The sequence below is a fragment of the Xenopus laevis genome, chromosome 1L (genome assembly GCF_017654675.1).
Source record: "Xenopus laevis strain J_2021 chromosome 1L, Xenopus_laevis_v10.1, whole genome shotgun sequence".
Lineage (NCBI taxonomy): Eukaryota > Metazoa > Chordata > Amphibia > Anura > Pipidae > Xenopus > Xenopus laevis.
The window spans coordinates 106,509,897-106,531,555 of record NC_054371.1 but is presented as its reverse complement, the minus strand read 5'-3'; the positions used below and the strand labels follow the sequence as shown (position 1 = coordinate 106,531,555).

At 42.6% G+C, this 21,659-nt stretch overlaps 1 protein-coding gene across 1 annotated transcript in view; it reads right to left on the bottom strand.

Annotated features, from left to right (window-relative positions):
• Positions 1 to 5,098, bottom strand: part of LOC121393326 — a 77,083-nt gene extending 71,985 nt beyond the window's left edge. The window contains exon 1 of the mRNA XM_041561520.1: positions 1,679 to 5,098. Coding sequence (XP_041417454.1) covers positions 3,209 to 5,089 — 1,881 coding nt within the window. The 5' untranslated portion in view covers positions 5,090 to 5,098 and the 3' untranslated portion in view covers positions 1,679 to 3,208. The remainder of the gene's footprint in view (positions 1 to 1,678) is intronic.
• Positions 5,099 to 21,659: the final 16,561 nt, after the last annotated feature.

The window sequence follows — 21,659 nt, the reverse complement described above, 5'->3', positions numbered from 1 at the left end:
GTGGGGAAGAAGGCATACCTCATTACGGAAGACAGACAGTAGTGCCTGTTCACTCGGAGCATGAAGGATGAGGGGTATCACTGCTCTATTGAGGGGTAAAGCCAGGCTTTATCAATCAGGGTGTCCCTCCCAACATGCAATGAGTTAAACACCTTAGCATTCTGTGCTTCTTCATTAGTTTGCAATTCAGTAGTTCAAACACCAGATTCACAAAATCGATTGCACTCACTCAGTTACACAACCTAAATGCTATAATTGACCATTCTGTCTATGAATGTGATAGGATCCTTAGATTGTAAGCTCCCCCCGTGGGGCAGGGACTGATGTGAATGATGTATAATCTGTGAAATGCAATGAGTTGTTTTAATGATTATGTACCTTGTAAGGTAAAAACCCTTCCACACTCACAAGCCAGAAGCTACGCTCTTCGCTACTGTCCCGTCTGATAGCACATTTGAAGAACAGAAGGTAGGACTTTTTTAATGATTATATATCTTGTAAGCCAAAAACCCTTTCACGCTCACAAGCCAGAAGCTAAGCTCTTCGCTACTGTCCCGTCTGATAGCGCACGCTCGACTGTAATGTGGGGAAGAAGGCATACCTCATTACGGAAGACAGACAGTAGTGCCTGTTCACTCGGAGCATGAAGGATAATGGGTTTCACTTCTTTATTAAAGGGTAAAGCAAGGCTTTCTCAATCAAGGTGTGCCTCCCAACATGCAATGAGTTAAACACTTCAGCATTCTGTGCTTCTTCACAAGTATGCAATTCAGTAGTTCAAACACCAGATTCACTACATCATGCACCTTGATTACAATCACTCCTTTATACAACCCACACGCTACAACTGACCCTTCTGTGTATGAATGTGATAGGATCATAAGATTGGAAGCTCCCACCATGGGGCAGGGACTGATGTGAATGATGTATAATCTGTAAAATGCACTGCATAAAATGTGACGGCGCTATAGAAATAAGAAGAGGAAGCCAGATGACATGGAACAAATGACAATGGCACATTTGAAGAACAGAAGGTAGGACCTTTTTAATGATTATATATCTTGTAAGGTAAAAACCCTTTCACACTCACAAGCCAGAAGCTAAGCTGTTCGCTACTATCCCGTCTGATAAAGGGTTTCACTGCTCTATTGAGGGGTAAAGTCAGGCTTTATCGATCACGGTGTCCCAACATGCAATGAGTTAAACACTTTAGCATTCTGTGCTTCTTCACTAGTATGTAATTCAGTAGTTCAAACACCAGATTCACTAAACCCACATTGTTTCCAATCACTCCTTTATACAACCCACACGCTACAACTGACCCTACTATGTATGAAATGTTAGGATCTTTAGATTGTAAGCTCTGTGTATGTCTGTGTGTGTGTGTGTGATATGATTAACATATAACTGACTTAACTGTGAATGAACGTGATAGGAAGCTTATATTGTAAGTTCCTGTGGGGCAGGGACAGATGTGAATGGGGTATAATCTGTGTAAAGAACTGCATAAAATATGAAACACCAACAGACAACATGCAATTATAAGTCTCTCCCACATGTCATGTCATGCAAAAACAGTTGAATTATAGCTAGACAGCTGACATGACTATTGAGAATTATGTATAATAAGCAAGAGATAGGTTACAGAGTTATATAAATAATCAACTGCCCTACCTACCTCCAAAATGACTATTTTAGAGATGGAAGACAGCATTCCTTTCATAGAAGATAACTCTTCCTCCATAAAAAATAAATTGTTGTATCTAGGAAAAAAAGTTTAAACAGTTAGCAAGAAAAGATGGATTTTCGACTTACCGGAAAATCTTTTTCTAGACGGCCTGGACTGTCAGTGCAGCAACCATGGGGTTAAGTATCCACCTCCGGAGGCAGGACAGAAGAAAAAATTAGAATCTCGACTCCGCCCCCTTCATATAAGCTCGTGCTCCTCCCGAATCCCCTCAGTTTGGTCTGACAGCTCAGTTAGGAGAAAAGAAAGGATAGCAGAGAAGAGCGAGAAGAGATTCATATTAACAACAGTATTAACTCGCCAACTGGCAACAATATTGAACTATAACGAAAGGGTGGGGCTTACTGCACTGACAGTCCAGGCCGTCTAGAAAAAGATTTTCCGGTAAGTCGAAAATCCATCTTTCTCTAGAACGGCCCTTCCTGTCAGTGCAGCAACCATGGGGACGTCCGAAAGCTGTCCCATCTTTTTTAGGGCCGGGTTCAATTTACTGTTTCCTCACAACTGCTTGAAGTACTTTTCTACCAAAAGCAGCAGGAGTTGAATGAAACACATGAAGTCTATAAAATTTTGCGAATGTAGACAAAGAAGCCCAAGTGGCTGCCTTACAGATTTGTTCTGGAGTGGCCAGATTATACAAGGCCCAGGATGCACTTAGTGCTCTGGTAGAATGAGCTCGGACCTTGAAGGGCCTAGGTTTGTGACTAAGGTCATAAGCACAATTGATCGTCTCAACCAGCCATCTAGCAACTGTACGTTTAGAAGCAGGTGACCCTTTGTTCTGACCATGCGTAACCAAAAAGGAATCTGATTTCCTATAATCCTTGGACCTGTCTAGGTAATAGCGAACCGCTCTCACTACGTCTAGTTTATGAAGCGCCTTTTCCTTGGGATTAGCTGGCCTAGGGCAGAAGGAAGGAAGATTAATTTCCTCATTTATGTGGAAAGCAGAAACCACCTTGGGCTGGAAAACTGGAATAGTCCTGAAAACTGCCCTGTCCTGATGCAAAATAAGCCAGGGTTCCTTACAAGATAGGGCTGCCATGTCAAAGACTCGTTTTGCTGAGGTAATGGCTAAGAGAAATGTCATCTTCCAGGTAAGAAATTTAAGCGAGCAGGAAGCCAAAGGCTCAAACGGGGGACCCTGTAATACATTGAGGACAAGTGTAAGATCCCAGGGTGGTGTTGGGTCCCTGTATGGAGGCCTAACTTTACCCACTCCCTGCATGAACTGCAAGATATCCGGTTCCCCTGCCCACTGACGTCGTAGTAGAATAGAAAGGGCTGAGATCTGGCCTTTGAGGGTTGCTAAGGAGAGACCTAAATGGAACCCCTGAGTAAGGAATTCAACAATTGTTGGAACTGACGCTTACTGCCACTGAAACTGCCTGGGCTCATACCAGTCTATGAAAGCTTTCCAAGTTCTATGATAGACTCTAGATGTGGACCGTTTTCTGGCTTTCAACAGAATGTCAGTGGCTTCTTTGGAAAACCCTTTGGAACGCCACAACTCGGTTTCAACAGCCAAGCCATCAAATGCAACCGCTGCAGGTTGTCGTGCTTTATTGGTCCTTGAGTGAGCAATTCTGGTGTGAGAGGCAGCCACCATGGTGGAGCTGCTGACATGTTGATGAGTTCGGAGTACCAAGGTCTCCGCGGCCAATCCGGGGCAATGAGAATGGTTTCTGTCCGTTCCTGCCGTATCTTGCGTATCACTCTTGGAAGAAGTGCTAGTGGAGGGAAGGCATAGACTCTCTTGAAAATCCACGGTATCACTAATGCGTCTACGTAAGCCGCCTTCGGGTCCTGTGACCTGGCGCAGTAGGTAGGAACTTTGAAATTGTGTCTTGACGCAAACATGTCTATGTCTGGTCTTCCCCATCTGGTCACTAACTGCGTGAAGACGTCCAAGCGGAGAGACCACTCTCCTTGGTCTATCCGCTGGCGGCTGAGGTATCCGCCTCCCAGTTTAGTACGCCCGGAATGAAGACTGCGGAGATGGCTGGGACATGAAGTTCTGCCCAGGTGAGTATTTGTGCTACCTCCCTCATCGCTCTGTTGCTGCGGGTTCCTCCCTGCTTGTTGAGGTAGGCAACCGCGGTGGCATTGTCGGACTGAATGCGTAGTGGTATGTTTTGTAAGTCTCGAGACCAATGAGCTATGGCATTTCGTATTGCTCTGATTTCTAACACATTTATAGGGAGTTTTGATTCTGCCTGTGACCATGTCCCTTGGCAAGTCCGAGGTGGCCAAGTTGCCCCCCAGCCGGTGAGGCTGGCGTCCGTGGTCAGTACGGTCCACTGGGGTAAGGCCCATGTCTTGCCTTGAGAAAGATTTTGTGGTGTTGTCCACCAAGTCAGTGAACGTTTGACTTGCATGGTAAGTGGAATTTGTTGCGACAAGTTGGAGTGGTTCTTGTTCCAAAGGTGTAGAAAGTGATTCTGAAAGTCTCTCATGTGGAATCTGCCGAAAGGCAGTGCTTCCAACGCTGCTACCATGTAGCCTAATAACTGGAGGCAGCGTTCCGCTGAAATGGTGGTCTGAGTGCAGACTTGTTGAGCAGTGTGTACGATTGTTTGAATCTTCTCCAAGGGCAGAGACGTAGTCTGACGGGATGAGTCGAACAACATTCCTAGGAATTGAATTTGTTGTGTGGGCGTGAGGTGACTCTTTCTGTAATTTATTATCCAACCGTGTTGTTGGAGTATTGTGACACAAATTTGGGTGTCTTTGTGACTCTGGTCGTAGGACGGAGCTCTGATTAGGAGGTCGTCCAGATAAGGTGTGACTGAGATTCCTAGACTCCTGAGGTGTGCAATCAATGGGCTGAGTATTTTCGTGAACACTCGGGGTGCCGTGGAAAGGCCGAAAGGAAGTGCCTTGAATTGGTAATGTTCTCCGAGCACCGTAAACCGTAGATATTGTTGGGATGCCCTCCTGATGGGTACATGCAAGTAGGCATCCTGAAGGTCTACCTTGGTCATGAAACAATTGTGGGTCATTGACATTACCACCGACCGGATGGACTCCATGCGGAATCTCTGTTTGGACACCTGCTTGTTTAAGGTTTTTAGGTTTAATACTGGTCTGAAGGTACCCTCCTTCTTTAAGACCAAAAAGAGATTCGAGTAGAAACCTCTGTAACGTTCTTCGGCAGGTACTGGTACAATGACATCGTTTTGTTTCAGTTCGTTTACTATTGTCGTCAGGGCGAGTCTTTTGGATGAGTTTTTTGGTGTAGATGAGCGTTTGAAAGTGCGAGGAGGTAGGCTGTCGAATGGAATTCGGTACCCTTCTGCTATGATTGTGAGCACCCAATTGTCCTGTATGTGGTCTCGCCATACTGGAAAAAATTGCTGAAGACGACCTCCTACCCCCGCTTGCCCTAGCCTGGAGTCAGGCTGAATTGGGCTTTGATGGGACAGGTTTCCTGCTCTGTCTCTGTTGGTTGGGCCAGGTTTGTCTGCCTTTTCTCGTCTCGCCGCTCGATTGTGAAGGACGAAAGGTGGAATTACGAAAGGAACGAAATGGTCGGCCCTGGGAGCTCCAGGGTCTATTAAAAGATCTAGAGGGCTGTTCTGATCTGGGTTTCTTGCCTGAAGGCAAAAAGGTGCTCTTACCACCTGTAACTTCAGTGATGATCTGCTTGAGGTCTGGACCGAAGAGTGTGTCCCCAGTAAATCTCAGGTTCATTAACTTGGTCTTGGATGCTGTATCTCCAGACCAATGACGTAACCAAAGTGCTCGTCTAGCAACTACTGTATCGACACTGGTTTTGGCTGCCAACCTAACTGTGTCCATGGCTGCATCTGCCAAAAAGGCGAACGCTGAGCTAAGACGTTGTAGTTCTTCATGTAAGACCTCTAGTGAAGGAGGATTCTTTTGCAATTCCTGGCACCAAAATCTGGCAGTGCGAGCCAATCCCGCCGATGCAACAGCAGGTCTTAGAATCGAGGTGGCATGTGTATACCCTCTCCTCAAGGACCCTTCCATCTTTTTATCCATCGGCTCCTTGAAAGCCGCTTCCTCTGTTGGTAGAGTTGTGTTCTTGGATAAGCGAGCTACCGCTGAGTCAACTTTAGGGGCCTTGTCCCACAATTTATGTTGTTCCTCTGGAACGGGGTAAGTGTTTTGGAACCTTTGAGTTTGAGTGAGGCAGTGGTCTGGTTTTGACCACTCAGTTTCTATCACTTGAGATATTGAACGAAAAACCGGAAAGGTTCTACACTTTTTGGGTTGAATCCCTAATACCCTGTCAGCTTTTGATGTGGCTGTTGTCTCATCCTTAATCTCTAGTGTAGCTAGCATTTCGCGAAGTAAACGCTTTGCGGTTTCTGGGCCTGCAATGGAGCGGTAATGACGTTGTGTGTCTGAGTCATCTGAAGAATCTTCTGTATCAGAAACTTCGCCTGGCTCAACATCACTATCTAGATCACTAGTTGACTTAGAATCCGAAGAATCAGAATCTGGGATAGTATGTGCCCGTCGTTTTTTACTAGGCTTAGCTGGAGGAGCAATGGAAGATTGAATGGTTGATTTAATCCAATCAAACAATTCCTCTAGTTGAGGAGGTTTTGAGGTAGAAGGATCCTGAGCTTCTAATTGAGGTGAATTAGCCTCAGGTTGTTGCAATGGAATAGGTTGTGGTGATAAAGTTGGTGGAAGATCTGCGGGTTCTGCACAGTCTAGGCAGACACCTTGTTCCCCTTTACGTAATGAATGTTTACAGAATTTGCATTTCTTTGTGTTTTGTGATCTTTTATCTGCCCTTTTTGTCTTGGGCATAGCTGAGGACATCTCTTTCCTAAGCTCTTCCAGACCCAAATCAGCATCCATGGTGTATCGTCTGGAATAAAACATACAGATATGTCTTAGAACTAAAGGTCCCTTAAGGGAAAACCTAGCCGTGAATACATAGCTCTGACTGCCTATAGGCATGTAAGTGCTAATTCAGTGTGCATTAAAAGTATGCAGGGAAAATCATGTTGCGCAGTGTGCAGACAATATGCTGTGATCTACTTGGTATGCGTTGAAAACTGTCATAAGTAAGGTCGCTGGTTAATAAGCGCATGTAGCGGTTCATTGCTACTGAACTTGTACCTGTCTGGTGGCAAGGCTCAGCTTGTAGTGCTTCTGTGAGCTCCGGCGCGTGTGGATTGAAATCCAAGATGGCGCCCAGTAAGCACGTTCCCTGCGTGTACGCGTGTACGCGCATACGCGCGCGCCTCGTTGTGGCGCGAAAAAACTCACGCGCGCGTCCTTAACAGGAACTGCGCGTAATAGAGAATGCGGTGCCCTATAAGCCCGTGGCGCTGTTGCCACGGCTGTAGGGAAAACCTAAAAGTGCGCCAAGTAGCAGTACCTTCCCAGTACCTTCCCTGAAGGATGGTTGTGCTGTAGTAATCCCCTTTTTGTAACCATTCGCCAGTCCTGAGGAGTGGAGGTAGGTTAGGGATTAGTCACATAATGGTGAGATAAGAGCTAGGATGCCTCCTGCTCTGGTAAATTTCCATCTTCAGAATGGAAAGAAAAAAACCTGTAAAAAATAAATAATAAAATATAACACAGAGTGTGCTGTCCAAACCTCCTAGTAGGACAGAAGAAAAAAAAACTGAGGGGAATCGGGAGGAGCACGAGCTTATATGAAGGGGGTGGAGTCGAGATTCTAATTTTTTCTTCTGTCCTGCCTCCGGAGGTGGATACTTAACCCCATGGTTGCTGCACTGACAGGAAGGGCCGTTCTAGAGAAAGCTAAGTATTGGGAAAACAGGTCCAGAAGATAAAATGTATGTTTCAATGGCATTCTTGAACTTTATAAAGACTTGCTTGCTTTACTACTATCAGACTCTCTCTCTGGTAACTGATGACTCCCTACCAAAGCTAAAAGATGATTATGCGATATTCAGGGAGCAGAGTTCTCAGCCCTATCAAATAAAAGGACAATGAAAAATATCTATAGCCAATTATCCAGATCCTCTCTAACTAAGAGCATATCCCTTTCACATCAATTAGCAATGGACACTTGAACGATTGACACTACGGGGAATATTTACTGTTGTGTAAAAATACAGCAAACAAACAACATTCAAATTCACCACACATCAAAAGGAAAAAAAGGTGCACTTATCATGCATTCTACTTTTCTAATGCCGCCAAATGTGGAATTTGGAAGGCGCACAAATGTTGAGGAATTTGCTGCTTACTTTACACAACGTTTAGGGTGAAAACACACAGGGCCACTAGTAGCAGCTACAAAAAGCCAAAATTATCCTGCCATAGACAATACTAAGACTTGCCTCTGCTAAAACACATGTAGTGTCTTAGCTAAGCCAATAATCACTATTGTCTATTTTGTAGATGTGACAAGTAGCTGCTACTAGTAGCTCTGTGTGTCTTCGCCCTTATCACCTTTTTGACAAGACTCCATTTACACAGCATAAAAGATAGGCCCCTTAATGTGACATCAGAGCTCACCACAAAAAAACTCATCCCCTTTCTAGTCATTCCTATAAGTGTATTTATCAAATGGTGAACTGTAACTTTCATCCATTGATAAATATGCTTCTTAAAAATCACAGGAATGAATACAAAGTGTTTTTTTTTGTGGTGAGCTCTGATCTCACATTTTGATAAATCTACCCCTAAATCTTCTGCCACACTGGTTCATTAGAGAATGCAGAACATGTTTCTTAATGTTTATTTTTGGTTTCTTTTGTGCTGACATTTATATATATAATTTTTTCTATGGATAGATTAACTGAATATGATCTCTTTTGTGGCATAGTACATTTCAATTGTTTATAATGTTAAAATCAAAGTCATATTCTGGAACATAAATTAAATTAATTCTCTTATGTAAAATCTTGCCAGCCAGTTGGGTCGAAGACATGCAAATGAAGCAGGAGAGGAAAGGAATGTGCAGTAGCTCTTCAGTCCAGAACTTCCTCCTTGGGCTTTCATCACATCACACAGGCAAAGATGTGAGAGATCCCCTCCCTAAGTGGAGAACAGAAAGAAACAAAGTGATACTGACACTAAAAACTACTTTTTAAAATATAAATATATATTAAAAGTTACCTATAGGTCATGTTGATCGTTTTTTGTGGAGAGGATTGTTTTTGTAAGTAAGTTGAAGTTTCTAAACCTGACTGTTTTGCCAACCTGACTGTCCCATCTCAGCCTGTCAGTTAAAGTTTCTAATGCTAATGGGCTACTGCTGCACAAATATGGAAGCCCCCACATATAGGAACATGGGGCATCAGACAGGTACTGTAAAAGCATTGTGCAAATACTTTATGGTAAAGTTATAAGTAGCTTTCAAAGGCAATATTATGACAGATGTAAAAAATAGTTTAAATTCTGGTGTCAGTATCTCTTTAAGAGCTTCTGACCTGCAGCTAAAGTGATCTGTAATTTAAAAAAAAAAGTTTTTTAAATAATAAAGATGATTAAGTAAAATGCTTTAATGACCCAGACTGTTTATGTTTGGACAGGTGTTAAAAGGTGAACAACCCCTTTAACAAATAGTTAATCAATTGAATTTCTCTTTTTTTGACACATTTGCTTAATACCGTTGTTTCTCAAAACAACCTTTGACATCAAGCCTAATTTCTCTTACTAAGGTGATAACAGATCCCAAAATGGTTTATTAAAACTCATCTGAAGCATATCACCCCTGGAAAGAAGAGCCTTGAAAAAGGAAGATCTGGGAAGAAGTACTAGAATAAAGATTATCTACATTGCAAAACATGTTCAAAAAAATGCACTGGTTGTAATTGGCACTTAAAATAGGATTTATGTACCTACCGTAGTGATGTGCGGGTCGGGTTTTACCTGCACCCGACCCTAACCCGCCCAACTCCCTGCTTCCATTTTAAGGCCCTGCGCCGACCCGCCCTGCTGATGACGTCACAAAAGGGAAGGCACAGGAGGCGCACATCTTTAAAAAATCAAGCAGGAAGTCAGAAGCTGCCACCCACAAATGGAGGAGCGGGGCCGAACCCGCCAGACCCATGTGTAAACTCGCAGGTATTGGGCCTACCCGCACATCACTAACCTACTAGTAAATCCGTTTCTCTGTAGTCGACAGGGGGACACATGAGACCAGTGGGGTTTTAAGCTCCATCCTCCTGGAGGCAGGACACTTGATTGGATAAGAAAAAGAGGGCATGCCTGTTCCAGCTTTACCCCTTTACCCCTAGTACTTTCCTATTCAACTCAGTTGGTAGAGAGAGAGAGGCAGAGAGAACAGTAACACTATTTCAACAATCACAATTTACAGAGGGTGGGAAATCCTGTGTCCCCCTTAGACGACAGAGAAAGGGATTTACCGGTAGGTTCATAAATCCTATTTTCCGGTCTGAATGTGTTGTCCTTCTTTGGAACTATGAAGAGATTGGAGTAGTAGTCGTAAAATCTCGTTTGTGATGGGACTGGTTCGATAACACCTAGGTCCCAAAGACATCTGACACATTCCTGGAAGGCCTGAGCTCTGCTTGGAGTGGACAGGACTTTTGACATCAAGAATCTCCTGTGGGCACTCTGCTTGTTCATTGTGTAATTTGCTTATGATGGTACTCGATGCCTGTGTCATATGCGTTATTGACCTGTCTATACTTTCTCAGTATGTACATTTTGACTCTTGCTGTTTCACAATAAACTTGCAAGTTACAAAAAGAATCTCCTGTGGGGAAGAGAAGTGAAGTCCAGGTGATAGCCGTCTGTGACTATTTCCTTCACCCAGGAATCTGAAGAGTGGCGTAGCCACGCCTCCCAGAAATGGAGAAGCTGTCCCCCTATGTGCTTGTGTGACCCCGGAGGGGGTGCCCAGTCATGCCGATGAGGGCTTGTCATGGGTGACCTTGCCTTGGGGCTTGTTCGGTTTCCATCCTGAACGAGGTTTGTCTGATGGTTTGGAGCGAAAGGATGACCTGAATGGAGAGTTTGATTTTTTTGTCGACCTGCTGCTTTGGCCACGAAAAAAATCATCCCCTACAGGGGGCTGAGGCAGAACGTTATTTGGACTGTGGTAGAAAAGTGATCTTACCCCCTGTCGCCTGATAATTTTTTCCCCAAATAGTCGAAGACCCTTCAAGGGTAAAATTGTAAAGAATTTCTTGGAACTGATGTCGGATGACCAGTTCTTTAGCCATAAGGTCCGCGGTGCTGCTCCGAGGTACGTTCTATGAGCTGTGGGTTTCTGCTATGCAACGAGCAGTGTGAATGAGTTCTACCTGGGGTGTGCCCAGTATGAGCGAGGTTGCCCATGCTTCTATGGCCCTGTTCACCCATGCTGAGGCTAGGGATGGCCGAAGAGCTGATCCTGCAACTGAGAAGATCGCTTTTAGGGATCCTTCCAACCTCTTCTCTGTAGTATCCTTGAAGGTGGCTGTGTCCATGACTGGTAGAGTAGTTGTTTTGGAAAGGTGTGAGGCTGGCGCATCTACTAGTGGTGGAACGGACCACTTCTTCACAAACTCCTTTGAAAGGGGTAGGACTTGGAGAACCTGCGTGATGCCTGAAAAGCCCTTTTTGGCAAATTCCACTCATCCTGGATTACCACTGTCAGATGTTCATGCGAGGGAAAGCAGGTTGCAGATTTTTTTTCTTTCTTTTTCTTTCTTTTAAAAAGACCTTTATGATATGAGTAATTTGCGTTGGAGTCGAGCTTTAGCACCTCAATGACGCCATGATAATGCAGGCAATGTCGTTAGGGGTATCCTTCTCTCTGGGATTTTCTTCCTCGTCGTTGTCGTCATCTTCTGATTGGGCAGGGGACGAAAATACCTCCCTGTTGGATCCCTAGCTTTCAGATACATCCGGAGAGTGAGAAGTGCGAGAGGGTATATTGTCACGCTCAGATAGTGTGCGCTTGTGTTTTTCCACTGGAATCTCCTGAACCTTTGACATGGCTTTCGCAATAGAAGTAACAATAGTGCCCGCTATGGCATCTGCTAGTGATGGAATATTTTTCAGCTGCTATACACTTCTTTGAAGACACATAAAATCGCAGCTGATGAAATGTGAGGAGTAATCCACCTAAAAAGAGGGACTGGACAGGGTTGGCCTATCTCACTCCTACTGTTCAACATAACATTGGAATCCCTCATCAGATATCTCAAGATGTCCTCCTGATTACCTGCTCTGAAGAAGAAGTGGAAAAAGAGAATCACTCTGTGGTGATCTCTGGAAGAACCCTGGGCCGGTGCAGTTTTCTGTTGACAGGAGCAGCAGCCTGGGTTATCAGTTAAAGGACCAGTAACATCAAATTTTTTTTCTTCAAAATTCGTTAGTATAGAACGAAAAATAAACACCAAAGCAAATAAAACTTTTAAATTGCAAAGCCTTTATTAGAGATAACTTACCAAAACTCCTCTTCTAAAATGGCGAAAGGGCGACCATCCATGCAGCGGTATTTGATTTCTTCCCCCTGGCTATTCTAGTGAAAGTATGTCAAGGAGGCTGAGGTCCGCTCTGCAGCACTTCCCCTATTCGGAGAGCCGAACCACAGGCATCCAAGGGGTGGATACGGCTGTCTAATGCTGATCAATGCGCCCAGTTCGCTACACAGAATGAAATGGAACTTTAATTATTATTTAGCAAGTCGGCCCGATCATTGTGCGAGACCTGCGTGTTCTGGGGCACAGACTCGGGAGTTGCACTTGGGGGCTGCCTGATAGGCCATGTTACCTCCGGCATTAGAAAGCTGCTTTTCAATGAGTAAAGGCAGGAGGTGAGCAACGGGTGGGCTGTAGACTGACTAAAATTAACCCCTTGTGTTGGGGCCTGTAATGCACGCATGTCTGGAGATCTGATATACAGGTTGCAGAGACTGTGCCCTGACGTAAGGCATGGACAGGCTGACAGCCGCGATCTGAGCTAATACGGTGATAACTCGTAGTAAATGCTCGTAAAAAAGTCAGTGCCAGGTTTCCGCCCCAAGCACACGTGATGAGCAGATCGAACTGCAGGCAGCTTCCACATCTTCTGCAGTCTCTCCGCTCTCTCTCAGGCCAGCTTCACTCGACTCCCTCCCTCTGCTCTCCTCCTCTCTCACAGCTTTCCTCACTATCGAGCGCGTCACTCCTTTATCTCCCAGCCTCAATACGCTCTCCCTGACGGCCTTCCCCCAACTGTCACTAGAATAGCCAGGGGGAAGAAATCAAATACCGCTGCATGGATGGTCGCCCTTTCGCCGTTTTAGAAGAGGAGCGGTTTTGGTAAGTTATCTCTTAATAAAGGCTTTGCAATTTAAAAGTTTTATTTGCTTTGGTGTTTATTTTTCGTTCTATACTAACGAATTTTGAAGAAAAAAAATTTGATGTTACTGGTCCTTTAAGTAAATAAAATCACTTGGGATGCCTAAATTGTGGCACCCCCAAGTTAAAAAGACTTTCCTTCCCCTTTAACAAGGAGCGTGAGTCTCCTCTGCTCGGCTTAGCCTCCAGTCTCCTAAATGGAAAAGAAAAAATATTAATTGGTTACAACATCTCAATTCCCCTACAAATATTCTTTGTTGGGGTGATTGTATAAGCAAATGTCATATCTCTGACAAAGAGAAATTGTTTTATTTTCAACTACCCCTCTGGTTTAACAAGCCTAGTTTAAAGGATTCTCTCATTTACACTTTCCCCATTTCATTCTTTAACAAATATATCTCCAAATTAGGCTTTAGGCACAAACAGTGATTTGTAACATTCTATCAGAGGAAATCGATAACCCAAACGATTGCTTATTTTGATTTGTCACAATACAACCTTTCATATTCCTTAATTCCAAAATGTTTAAACCTTCACTATTGGATAAGGATTTTGAGAGGGGCATAGAGAATTTCCAGACCTTATATGAAAAAAAAAATCCTTACAATTTAAATACATATCAGTTTTTAATTTAAAAGTAATTTTCATGTTACATTTCTGAATGTATTGCACATTTTTGTCCCAAGTTATGGAAACAAGTGGAATGATCTGAAACTGATGCCTGCCCAAAGTGCCAGGCTCCAAAGGCAGATATTTACCACTGTCTATGGTCTTGTCCATCGATCAAACAATTCTGGGAGACCTCCTATTGTAAATTCACGCTACATTTTCAGATACATCTCACATCTTTGTGGGCAATCTTGGGAGACACAGTATTCCTGGATATCAACCCTCCCCCCATCACTTGATATGACGATTACTAAGCTTGATTTTGCCTATCACATGGATTGGCTGGAAGCCACCTTGAACATAGAGCACTAAGTAACTACCTTCTTTGCTACCTGGACAAAATATGTACAGACATTACCCCACAATCGACAACAGGAAACTTCCTATGTATTTTGGTTTACTACCTGGTATACAGTATGTCCGAGGACTTGGTAGGGAGAAATCCCTTATCAATAACAACTCAAACACAAAATAATACTTATAAATGTCCTGAGTGAAAATAGGTATAGCCCCTAAGGTTGCCACACAGCTGATAGTTGACTGGGCTAGCCAGAAAAACACCAGCTAGAACCGGGGCTGGTATTACTAATTTACCGGCAATAAAATGGGTTGTTCATCTGCCAAATCATTTCTTCAATTCAGTTGTTTTTAGATTGTTCCCCAGAAATAAGGAGAATCTTCTCCTTCCCTCCCTAAAGTGGTTCGCTAAAAAAACTCCTTTTTAAACATTCCCTCTCATCTCCCACAGCTTACAATTGCCCAATACACCTATTTCTGCACCCCGATGTCCCATACCTGCCCAATCCCGGCTCCGTGACATCACCAGTTTGCCCATTTCCCTTGATTTTACCAAGCAGGGACTTCTCATTCAGGCCAGAAAAATCTATACGAAAGGAGGCAACTCTAACAGCCCAAGGGAAAAGAAACTGTAACTATTTTACTGTTTAGGACAATCAGATGTGTAGTGTATGTTTCTGGTTATTGGGTGTAGGACGAGTAATGTGTGTAGGCCTACTCCAATTTAAATCAGATAACATTTGGTTGAGAGAAAAATTTAACTAAGGGTAAGTGCACTGTTGGTCTTACTACCCAGTCACACTGTTTACTGGGAGACTTGATTTTAAATGCACTACATACTCAGAATGCTAAGGGATAGTGTAGGAATGAGGGGCCTTGACGTAGCACATGAGCTTACATATGTTGGCCAAAGTGTGGTACTAACACCTCATTTTTGGTAATAATTGTTTTTAAAGGCAAACCGTGTGCCGGCAGTTTTTCTCTTTCTCATTGTGTACAATTATTGGCTTCAAATCGTTTATAGCAGCTGGTCAACTCCAGATTGTGGGTTAGACCGAGCACTGGCACAAAGGTGCTTCTAGTAGCTGGTCAACGCCACAGCATGGGTTAGACCGAGCGCTGGTGATTTTTTCCTGTGTTTTGTGCACAAATTACAGCCATAAATTGCCTATAGCTGACATTGAGCCATTGAAACAAGGTATGATTTACAGGTGTATGTTAATGGGCTGGGGCTTAAGGGCTCTTACAGACGAGCGTTTTTACCTGCGCTCCCCTGCGTTCTGGTTTCATGTGTTCAGCCGCAGGGGAGCGCAAGGAGTAGATGCAATGAATTCTTTTCAATTGGGCTGTACTCACACAGATGCATGTAAGCACCGATTGCAGGTAAAATGCAACATGCTGCATCCCAAACTGTGTTCGGCGCTTACATGCGTCTGTGTGAGTACAGCCCCATTGAAAAGAAATCAGTGCGTCTACTCCTGCGCTCCCCTGCGGCTGAACAAATGAAACCGGAAAGTAACTCTAACTCGTCTGTAAGAGCCCTAAAAGCTCCTTGCTTTCTCACTAGAGCTTCTGCGTAAAGGGTAAGTGCACTGTTGGTCTTACTTCTCAGTCACACTGTTTGCTGGGGCACTTGATTTTAAATGGCTAGTGTAGAACTTGCGTACAATGAGGGGCCTTGACGTGGCACATGAGCTTACATATTTTGGAACAAAAGCTGGCTCTCGCACACCCAATGTAAGATGCAAAGTCTGGTGCTCAGTGGTAGAGGTTCGGCCACCTCACAATTGAATCAATAAAGAAGAAATCCACGGCACACAGGCTGCTGCAAGCAAGGAACCCCTTGCACGTTTAATGCGGAAGTGAGCAACGTTTCAGGGTCACGCCCCTTTGTCAAGCCTACGGTAATTAGTGCATACAAGCATAAATAGCCATACAAAAGCAATGATTGGTGCAACAATAAAATCATGTGATAGCAAAGCTGAGTGCATTTTGACAAAAATGTTCCAATAAAGATACAAACATTCTCATACATAGTAGAAAAACATTTTTTAAAATTTTTTTAAAAAACTTTTTTTGCAAAAATTGAAAAAATTGAAAAAATAAAAGTCCTTTAGTGATACCAACCTAACTAAAGTCCATAAAGTTTCTAAAAATATAGAATAGGCAAAATTAGCGCAAAAAATACAAAAAGTGTACAAAGATATAAAATACGTTTATTTTCAATCAGAAAATCTTACCCTACCAGATGATGCGCAACGGGGTACAGTACCTGTCCCTGTCATATATTATGGGATATTATCTGTAAAAAAAGAACAACAGTTTACTTATAAAAACATGCCAAGTTGTACTCCTCATTTAAACCCTTAGGTTGCTTAGATTGTAGGTGCCTTTAGTTAGGTTGGTATCACTAAAGGACTTTGATTTTTTCAATTTTTGCAAAAAAAGTTTTTTAAAAAAATGTTTTAAAAAAATGTTTTTCTACTATGTATGAGAATGTTTGTATCTTTATTGGAATATTTTTGTCAAAATCCACTCAGCACTGCTATCACATGATTTTATTGTTGCACCAATCATTGCTTTTGTATGGCTATTTATGCTTGTATGCACTAATTACCGTAGGCTTGACAAAGGGGCGTGACCCCGAAACGTTGCTCACTTCCGCATTAAATGTGCAAGGGGTTCCTTGCTTGCAGCAGCCTGTGTGCCGTGGATTTCTTACATATTTTGGCCAATGTGTGGTACTAACTCCTCATTTTTTTGTAATACACACAATTAATATTAAAGGCAAACTGTGTTCTGGTAATTTTTCTCTCTGTACAAATATTGGCTTTTTATTGTTTATTGCAGCTGGTCAATTCCTGAGTGTGAGTTAGACTGAGCGCTGGCACAAGGGTGCTTCTAGCAGCTGCTCAACTCCATAGTGTGGGTTAGACCAAGCTCCGGCGATTTCTTTCTGTGTTTCGTATCAAAATTAGGTTCATTCAATCCCATCTATGGAAAAATATTCTCATCCCACAGAATCCACAGCAAAAAATGCATCATGACGTCTCTGCAGAATCCTTAGTAAATTCTACTTTTAAAAAACTACTTTCTGGAGTACTGAGAGAACAAAATTACAAATTGATCCCTTTGACATACAAAGGATTTAACTTTCATTCAAATAATGGCAAATACCTTAACAGCTCTTCCAAATGTGTTTTTTCTTTACCTCATTATTTACATCTACCGTGGGAATGTCCTCTAATTCAACATTTTGGAAAGATATTAAAGATCATGTTCTCAGTTTTCATTATCCTCTCGATTTAATCTCATGGGTATTGATAATAAAAACTGGTTTATTCTCTGTAATGCGTCATTCTTGACAACATACTAAAATACCTCAAATTAACTCTAGCTGCAGCAAGAGTGGTTGTTCACCTTTAAGGTAACTTTTTTGTATGTTACAGAATGGCTAATTCTAAGCAACTTTTCAATTGGTCTTCATTATTTATTTTTTATAGTTTTTGAATTATTTGCCTTCTTTTTCTGACTCTTTCGAATTTTCAAATTGTGGTCACTGACTCCCATCTACAAAACAAATGCTCTGTAAGGCTATAAATGTATTGTTATTGCTACTTTTTATTACTTATCTTTATGTTCAGGCTCTATACTATTCATATTCCAGTCTATTATTCAAATTAGTGCATGGTTGCTAGGGTTATTTGCATCCTAGCAACCAGATTGGTAAAATTGCAAACTGGGGAGCTGCTGAATAAAAAGCAAAATAACTCAAAAACCACAGATAATACAAAATGAAAATCAATGAGGGTTCAAACGACAAAATAAGTTGAATTAGGGAACATCTGAGAAATATAGAGAAAGGCTTAGAAACCCATAGTGTATCTAAACATTTTAAGGCGGTACATAGATGTAACCCCAAGGGTCTAACATATTGGGGGGTGGAGGCATTAACCAGAAAGTGGAGGGGGGGAAACATTGTAGAAGATACTCTAAGATGCGAAAGCAGAAGGATATATAAAATGGGAACACTGGAACCTAAGGGCCTCAACAAAGACTTCAATCTAAGGTCCTTTTTAGGAGAAGTCTTTATCTAAACTTATGTACAATATATCTTCTTGATATATACAAATTGCATAAAAAAACCCTCCCTATATATATTTAACAAATATGCAAATTTTAACTAATAATGTGGAGAATTGATGGATTGAGTATACGGTAATAGATTAGGTAATTTTTAAAGGCTAATTAATCAAGTAACCCTATAAGCTAAAAAAAAGTTAATATAAATAATCATAATTAGTGAAAAGCCAGGTTAAAGAAATTTAAAAATCTCCTGAATTTCTAATTGTAAATTAATTGGATAATACCATGAAAGAAATATTGAAGCAAGAGACGGAAGTGTATATAAAATATTTTGGTTCATACTCTTTCCATCATTTTAAACCACTTGATGCTGTGGGATCCAATGCTGGAGACATTCAAAATATGTTTGTGCTAGTGGGAAAGTATTAATAATTTGCAATGTGGTAAGTGGAGCGGACATTAGGGTTTAGTTGCCATGGTAACGCACCGCGACTATGGAAAGGAAGTGCAGGGACGCGTGACCTAGGCAACCAGGATCCGTAAAAGGAGAGAACCGCATACTTTAGAATTTGAGCCTCTGAGGAAGTCGCATATCGATAAAACGCGTCAGGTGAAGGCTGTAGACATCATCTCCAAGTGCCAGAGAATCCATACACAGACGTGGCAACACCGCTGGTCAGGGTTAAACCGAGAACACTGGGGTCCTTGATATACTATGGCGAGGAAATTTTGATGACTCGATATGCCTGTATTAACTACAAATTTGTGAGTGCACAATTTTAAGTATTTTTATCAGTAATAAAACATTTTTACACTATTACTGCTCCACATCTTTTTACAGCAAGGAATTCTATTTGGAAGCTACACCTTGTGATTTTGAGTTATATGCTGATTATATTTTTAAACATTCGTGAGTACCCACCTATTACTGAACACGTGGTGTGTAAAGACTAAAATAGGCACACATTTAAGATTAGTGTCTTTGAGGTAGAGGTTTTGAACTAACTACAACACTCACAACGAAATACTACACTATAAGATCTCTCTATGCCATATTCTCTTCTCTCCTAGCTATTTTTAGCGCTGACCCACAGCAACTTACTATGTCAATAAAACCTGGGTCCTTCTCAGGGATGCTTGCGCTTGCCCCGCCCACTCGCCCAGCTTCGGGCAGGCACCCCTGCACACAGACTCAGTGCACCTTCAGACTGAACAATGGAGCTCAGGAGCTGGTCGGACACCAGCGACTCATCTCCCCTCCCTCTCTTCCCCCTCGACAATGTGTTTTCCACACTACACAATAGTGATGTGCGGGCCGACCCGATACCCGCGGGATGGGCGGGTTTGGGTCGACCTCGCACTGCTCCTCGCGGGTGGCGGGCGGGTGCGGGTTGAGCTCTTCTCCTGCCCGCCACTTTCAAATGCCAGCATCCAACTTCCGGTTTTATAGTCTCGCGTCTGCTCGCCCCGCCCCTTTTGTGACATCATTGTGATGTCTTCTGCTGGGCGGGTCTATAAAAGGACCCCGGAAGCGCGGGTGGGGGCGGGCTGCAGCAGGGCGGGTTAGGGTCGGGTGCGGGTCACACAAGCACAGGGCATCGAACAATTAGGTTGAGGGGAGCAGAATGGAGCACTGACAGGCAGGCAAGTGAGGAGCTAGGAGAAGAAGTGATCCACTGATTTAAAGTGATACTGAAACCTAAAAACTACTTTTTAAACTATTAATATACACAAAATATTACCTATGGGTCATGTTAATCGTTTTTGCTGAGAGGTTTGTTTTTGTAAGTAATTGTTGCTTGAATTTTCTAAACCTGACTGTTTTGCCAACCTGACTGTCCCATCTCAGCCTGTCAGTTGAAGTTTCTAATGCTAACAGACTCCTGCTGCACAAATATGGCAGCCCCCTCATACAGGAATATGGGGCATCAGGCAGGTAATATAAAAGCATTGTGCAAATACTTTATGGCAAATTTATAAGTAGCTTTCAAAGGCAATATTATGATAGATGTAAAAATAGTTTAATTTCTGGTGTTAGTGTCTCTTTAAAGCAGCTGTATCCCAGCAGTGACACATTTAGCCTGCTTAATGCTGAAACTGTTTAGATATAACTCCACTCGTCACCCACCCCGCTCCTTCCCCCTCCCCCAATGAATTTTCCTGCACTACGCAACGAGGAGGGGGTGGGTCGAGCTTGCTTTACAAACGGCTTCAGCATAAATCTGTGCACGTAAGGGGAGGGTAGCTGGAAGACTTCCAAGCTGCATATAACTAGCATAAAGCGGCCTTGGACTTAGTAAAATGGGAAAAATCCATCTATTATGTTTCTAGAAAGTGGTAGAAAGGGGTTAACCCCCCCCCCACATACCAGGTGTCCAAAATGTGCAACCTTAAGTTCCTAATCTACAGCTCCCAGGTGGCAGGGATATGGCAGAGAGATGGACATAGGACAGTTATGTGCAGACTAGGAACAGACACACAGGCAGGGAGATGGGAGGAGTTTTCCAATCTACAGTAGAGCTCAGCCTGTCAGTCAGTGCTGTGACCATTTCCTGTGAGAGAATGAACAGACACTCCCACCTCTCATTGCAGCTCTGATATAATGACACATTTAGCAAGTAAAATGCTTTTTTTTTCCTGCATCACTACATTGTTTGAGGAAACATTAATCATATATCTGAATATGAAGGTTATGCAAAATGTCCCCTTTAATCTTATTAGAATCTAGCCAGTTAATATGTAATATATCCTGCACAAGAAATTTTTATTTGGATGTTTAAATTCAGTCATATTCCAGTTATATTCTTCTATACCATGGCACATATACTGTTTATTTAAAGGGGTGGTTCAACTTTAAATGAACTTGTAGTATATTATAGAATGACTAATTCTAAGCAACTTTTGACATGGTCTTCATTATTTATAATCTTTGAATTATTTGCCTTCTTCTCCTGATGCTTTCCAGCTTTTAAATGGGGGTCACTGACCCCCCATTCAAAAACCACAAAAAATGAAAACCGATTGCAAATTGTCTCAGAATATCACCCTTACATCATACTATGGGGCAAATTTACTAAAGGGCGAAGTGACTAATGTGGGCAAAAATTCGCTAGCGTGACGTCATTTTGGTACTTCGCCAATTTACTAACTTCGTAACTGGCGGAACTTCGCTAGCGAAGCAGATAGACTCTAGCGGTACTTTGCTCCCTAATGCCTGGCGAATTTGCGCTCTGGCAAATGGACGTAACTACGCAAATTCACTAATATGTGGATTTAACTGAAAGTTCTCTCTTGCGCCAGACTTGCCTTCGCCACCTCAGACCAGGCGAAGTGCAATAGAGTAGAGTTCTTCAAAAAATAGTTGAACATTTTTTCATTTAATTTAAGTCCCAAAAAACGCTGGCGACTTTTACTTTTTCAGGGTGATAGGCTGAAAAAGAGCATAAATTTTTTTGGGGGTAACCAGCTTCCCCCCTACATTTCCTAGCATATGGCACATAAACTATACAGTGGGCTCATGTGTAGGACAATATAAAAACTCTATTTTATTAAGGTTTTCCGGGATTGTGTAGTGTAATTATTTGCTGCAACATATACGTCCA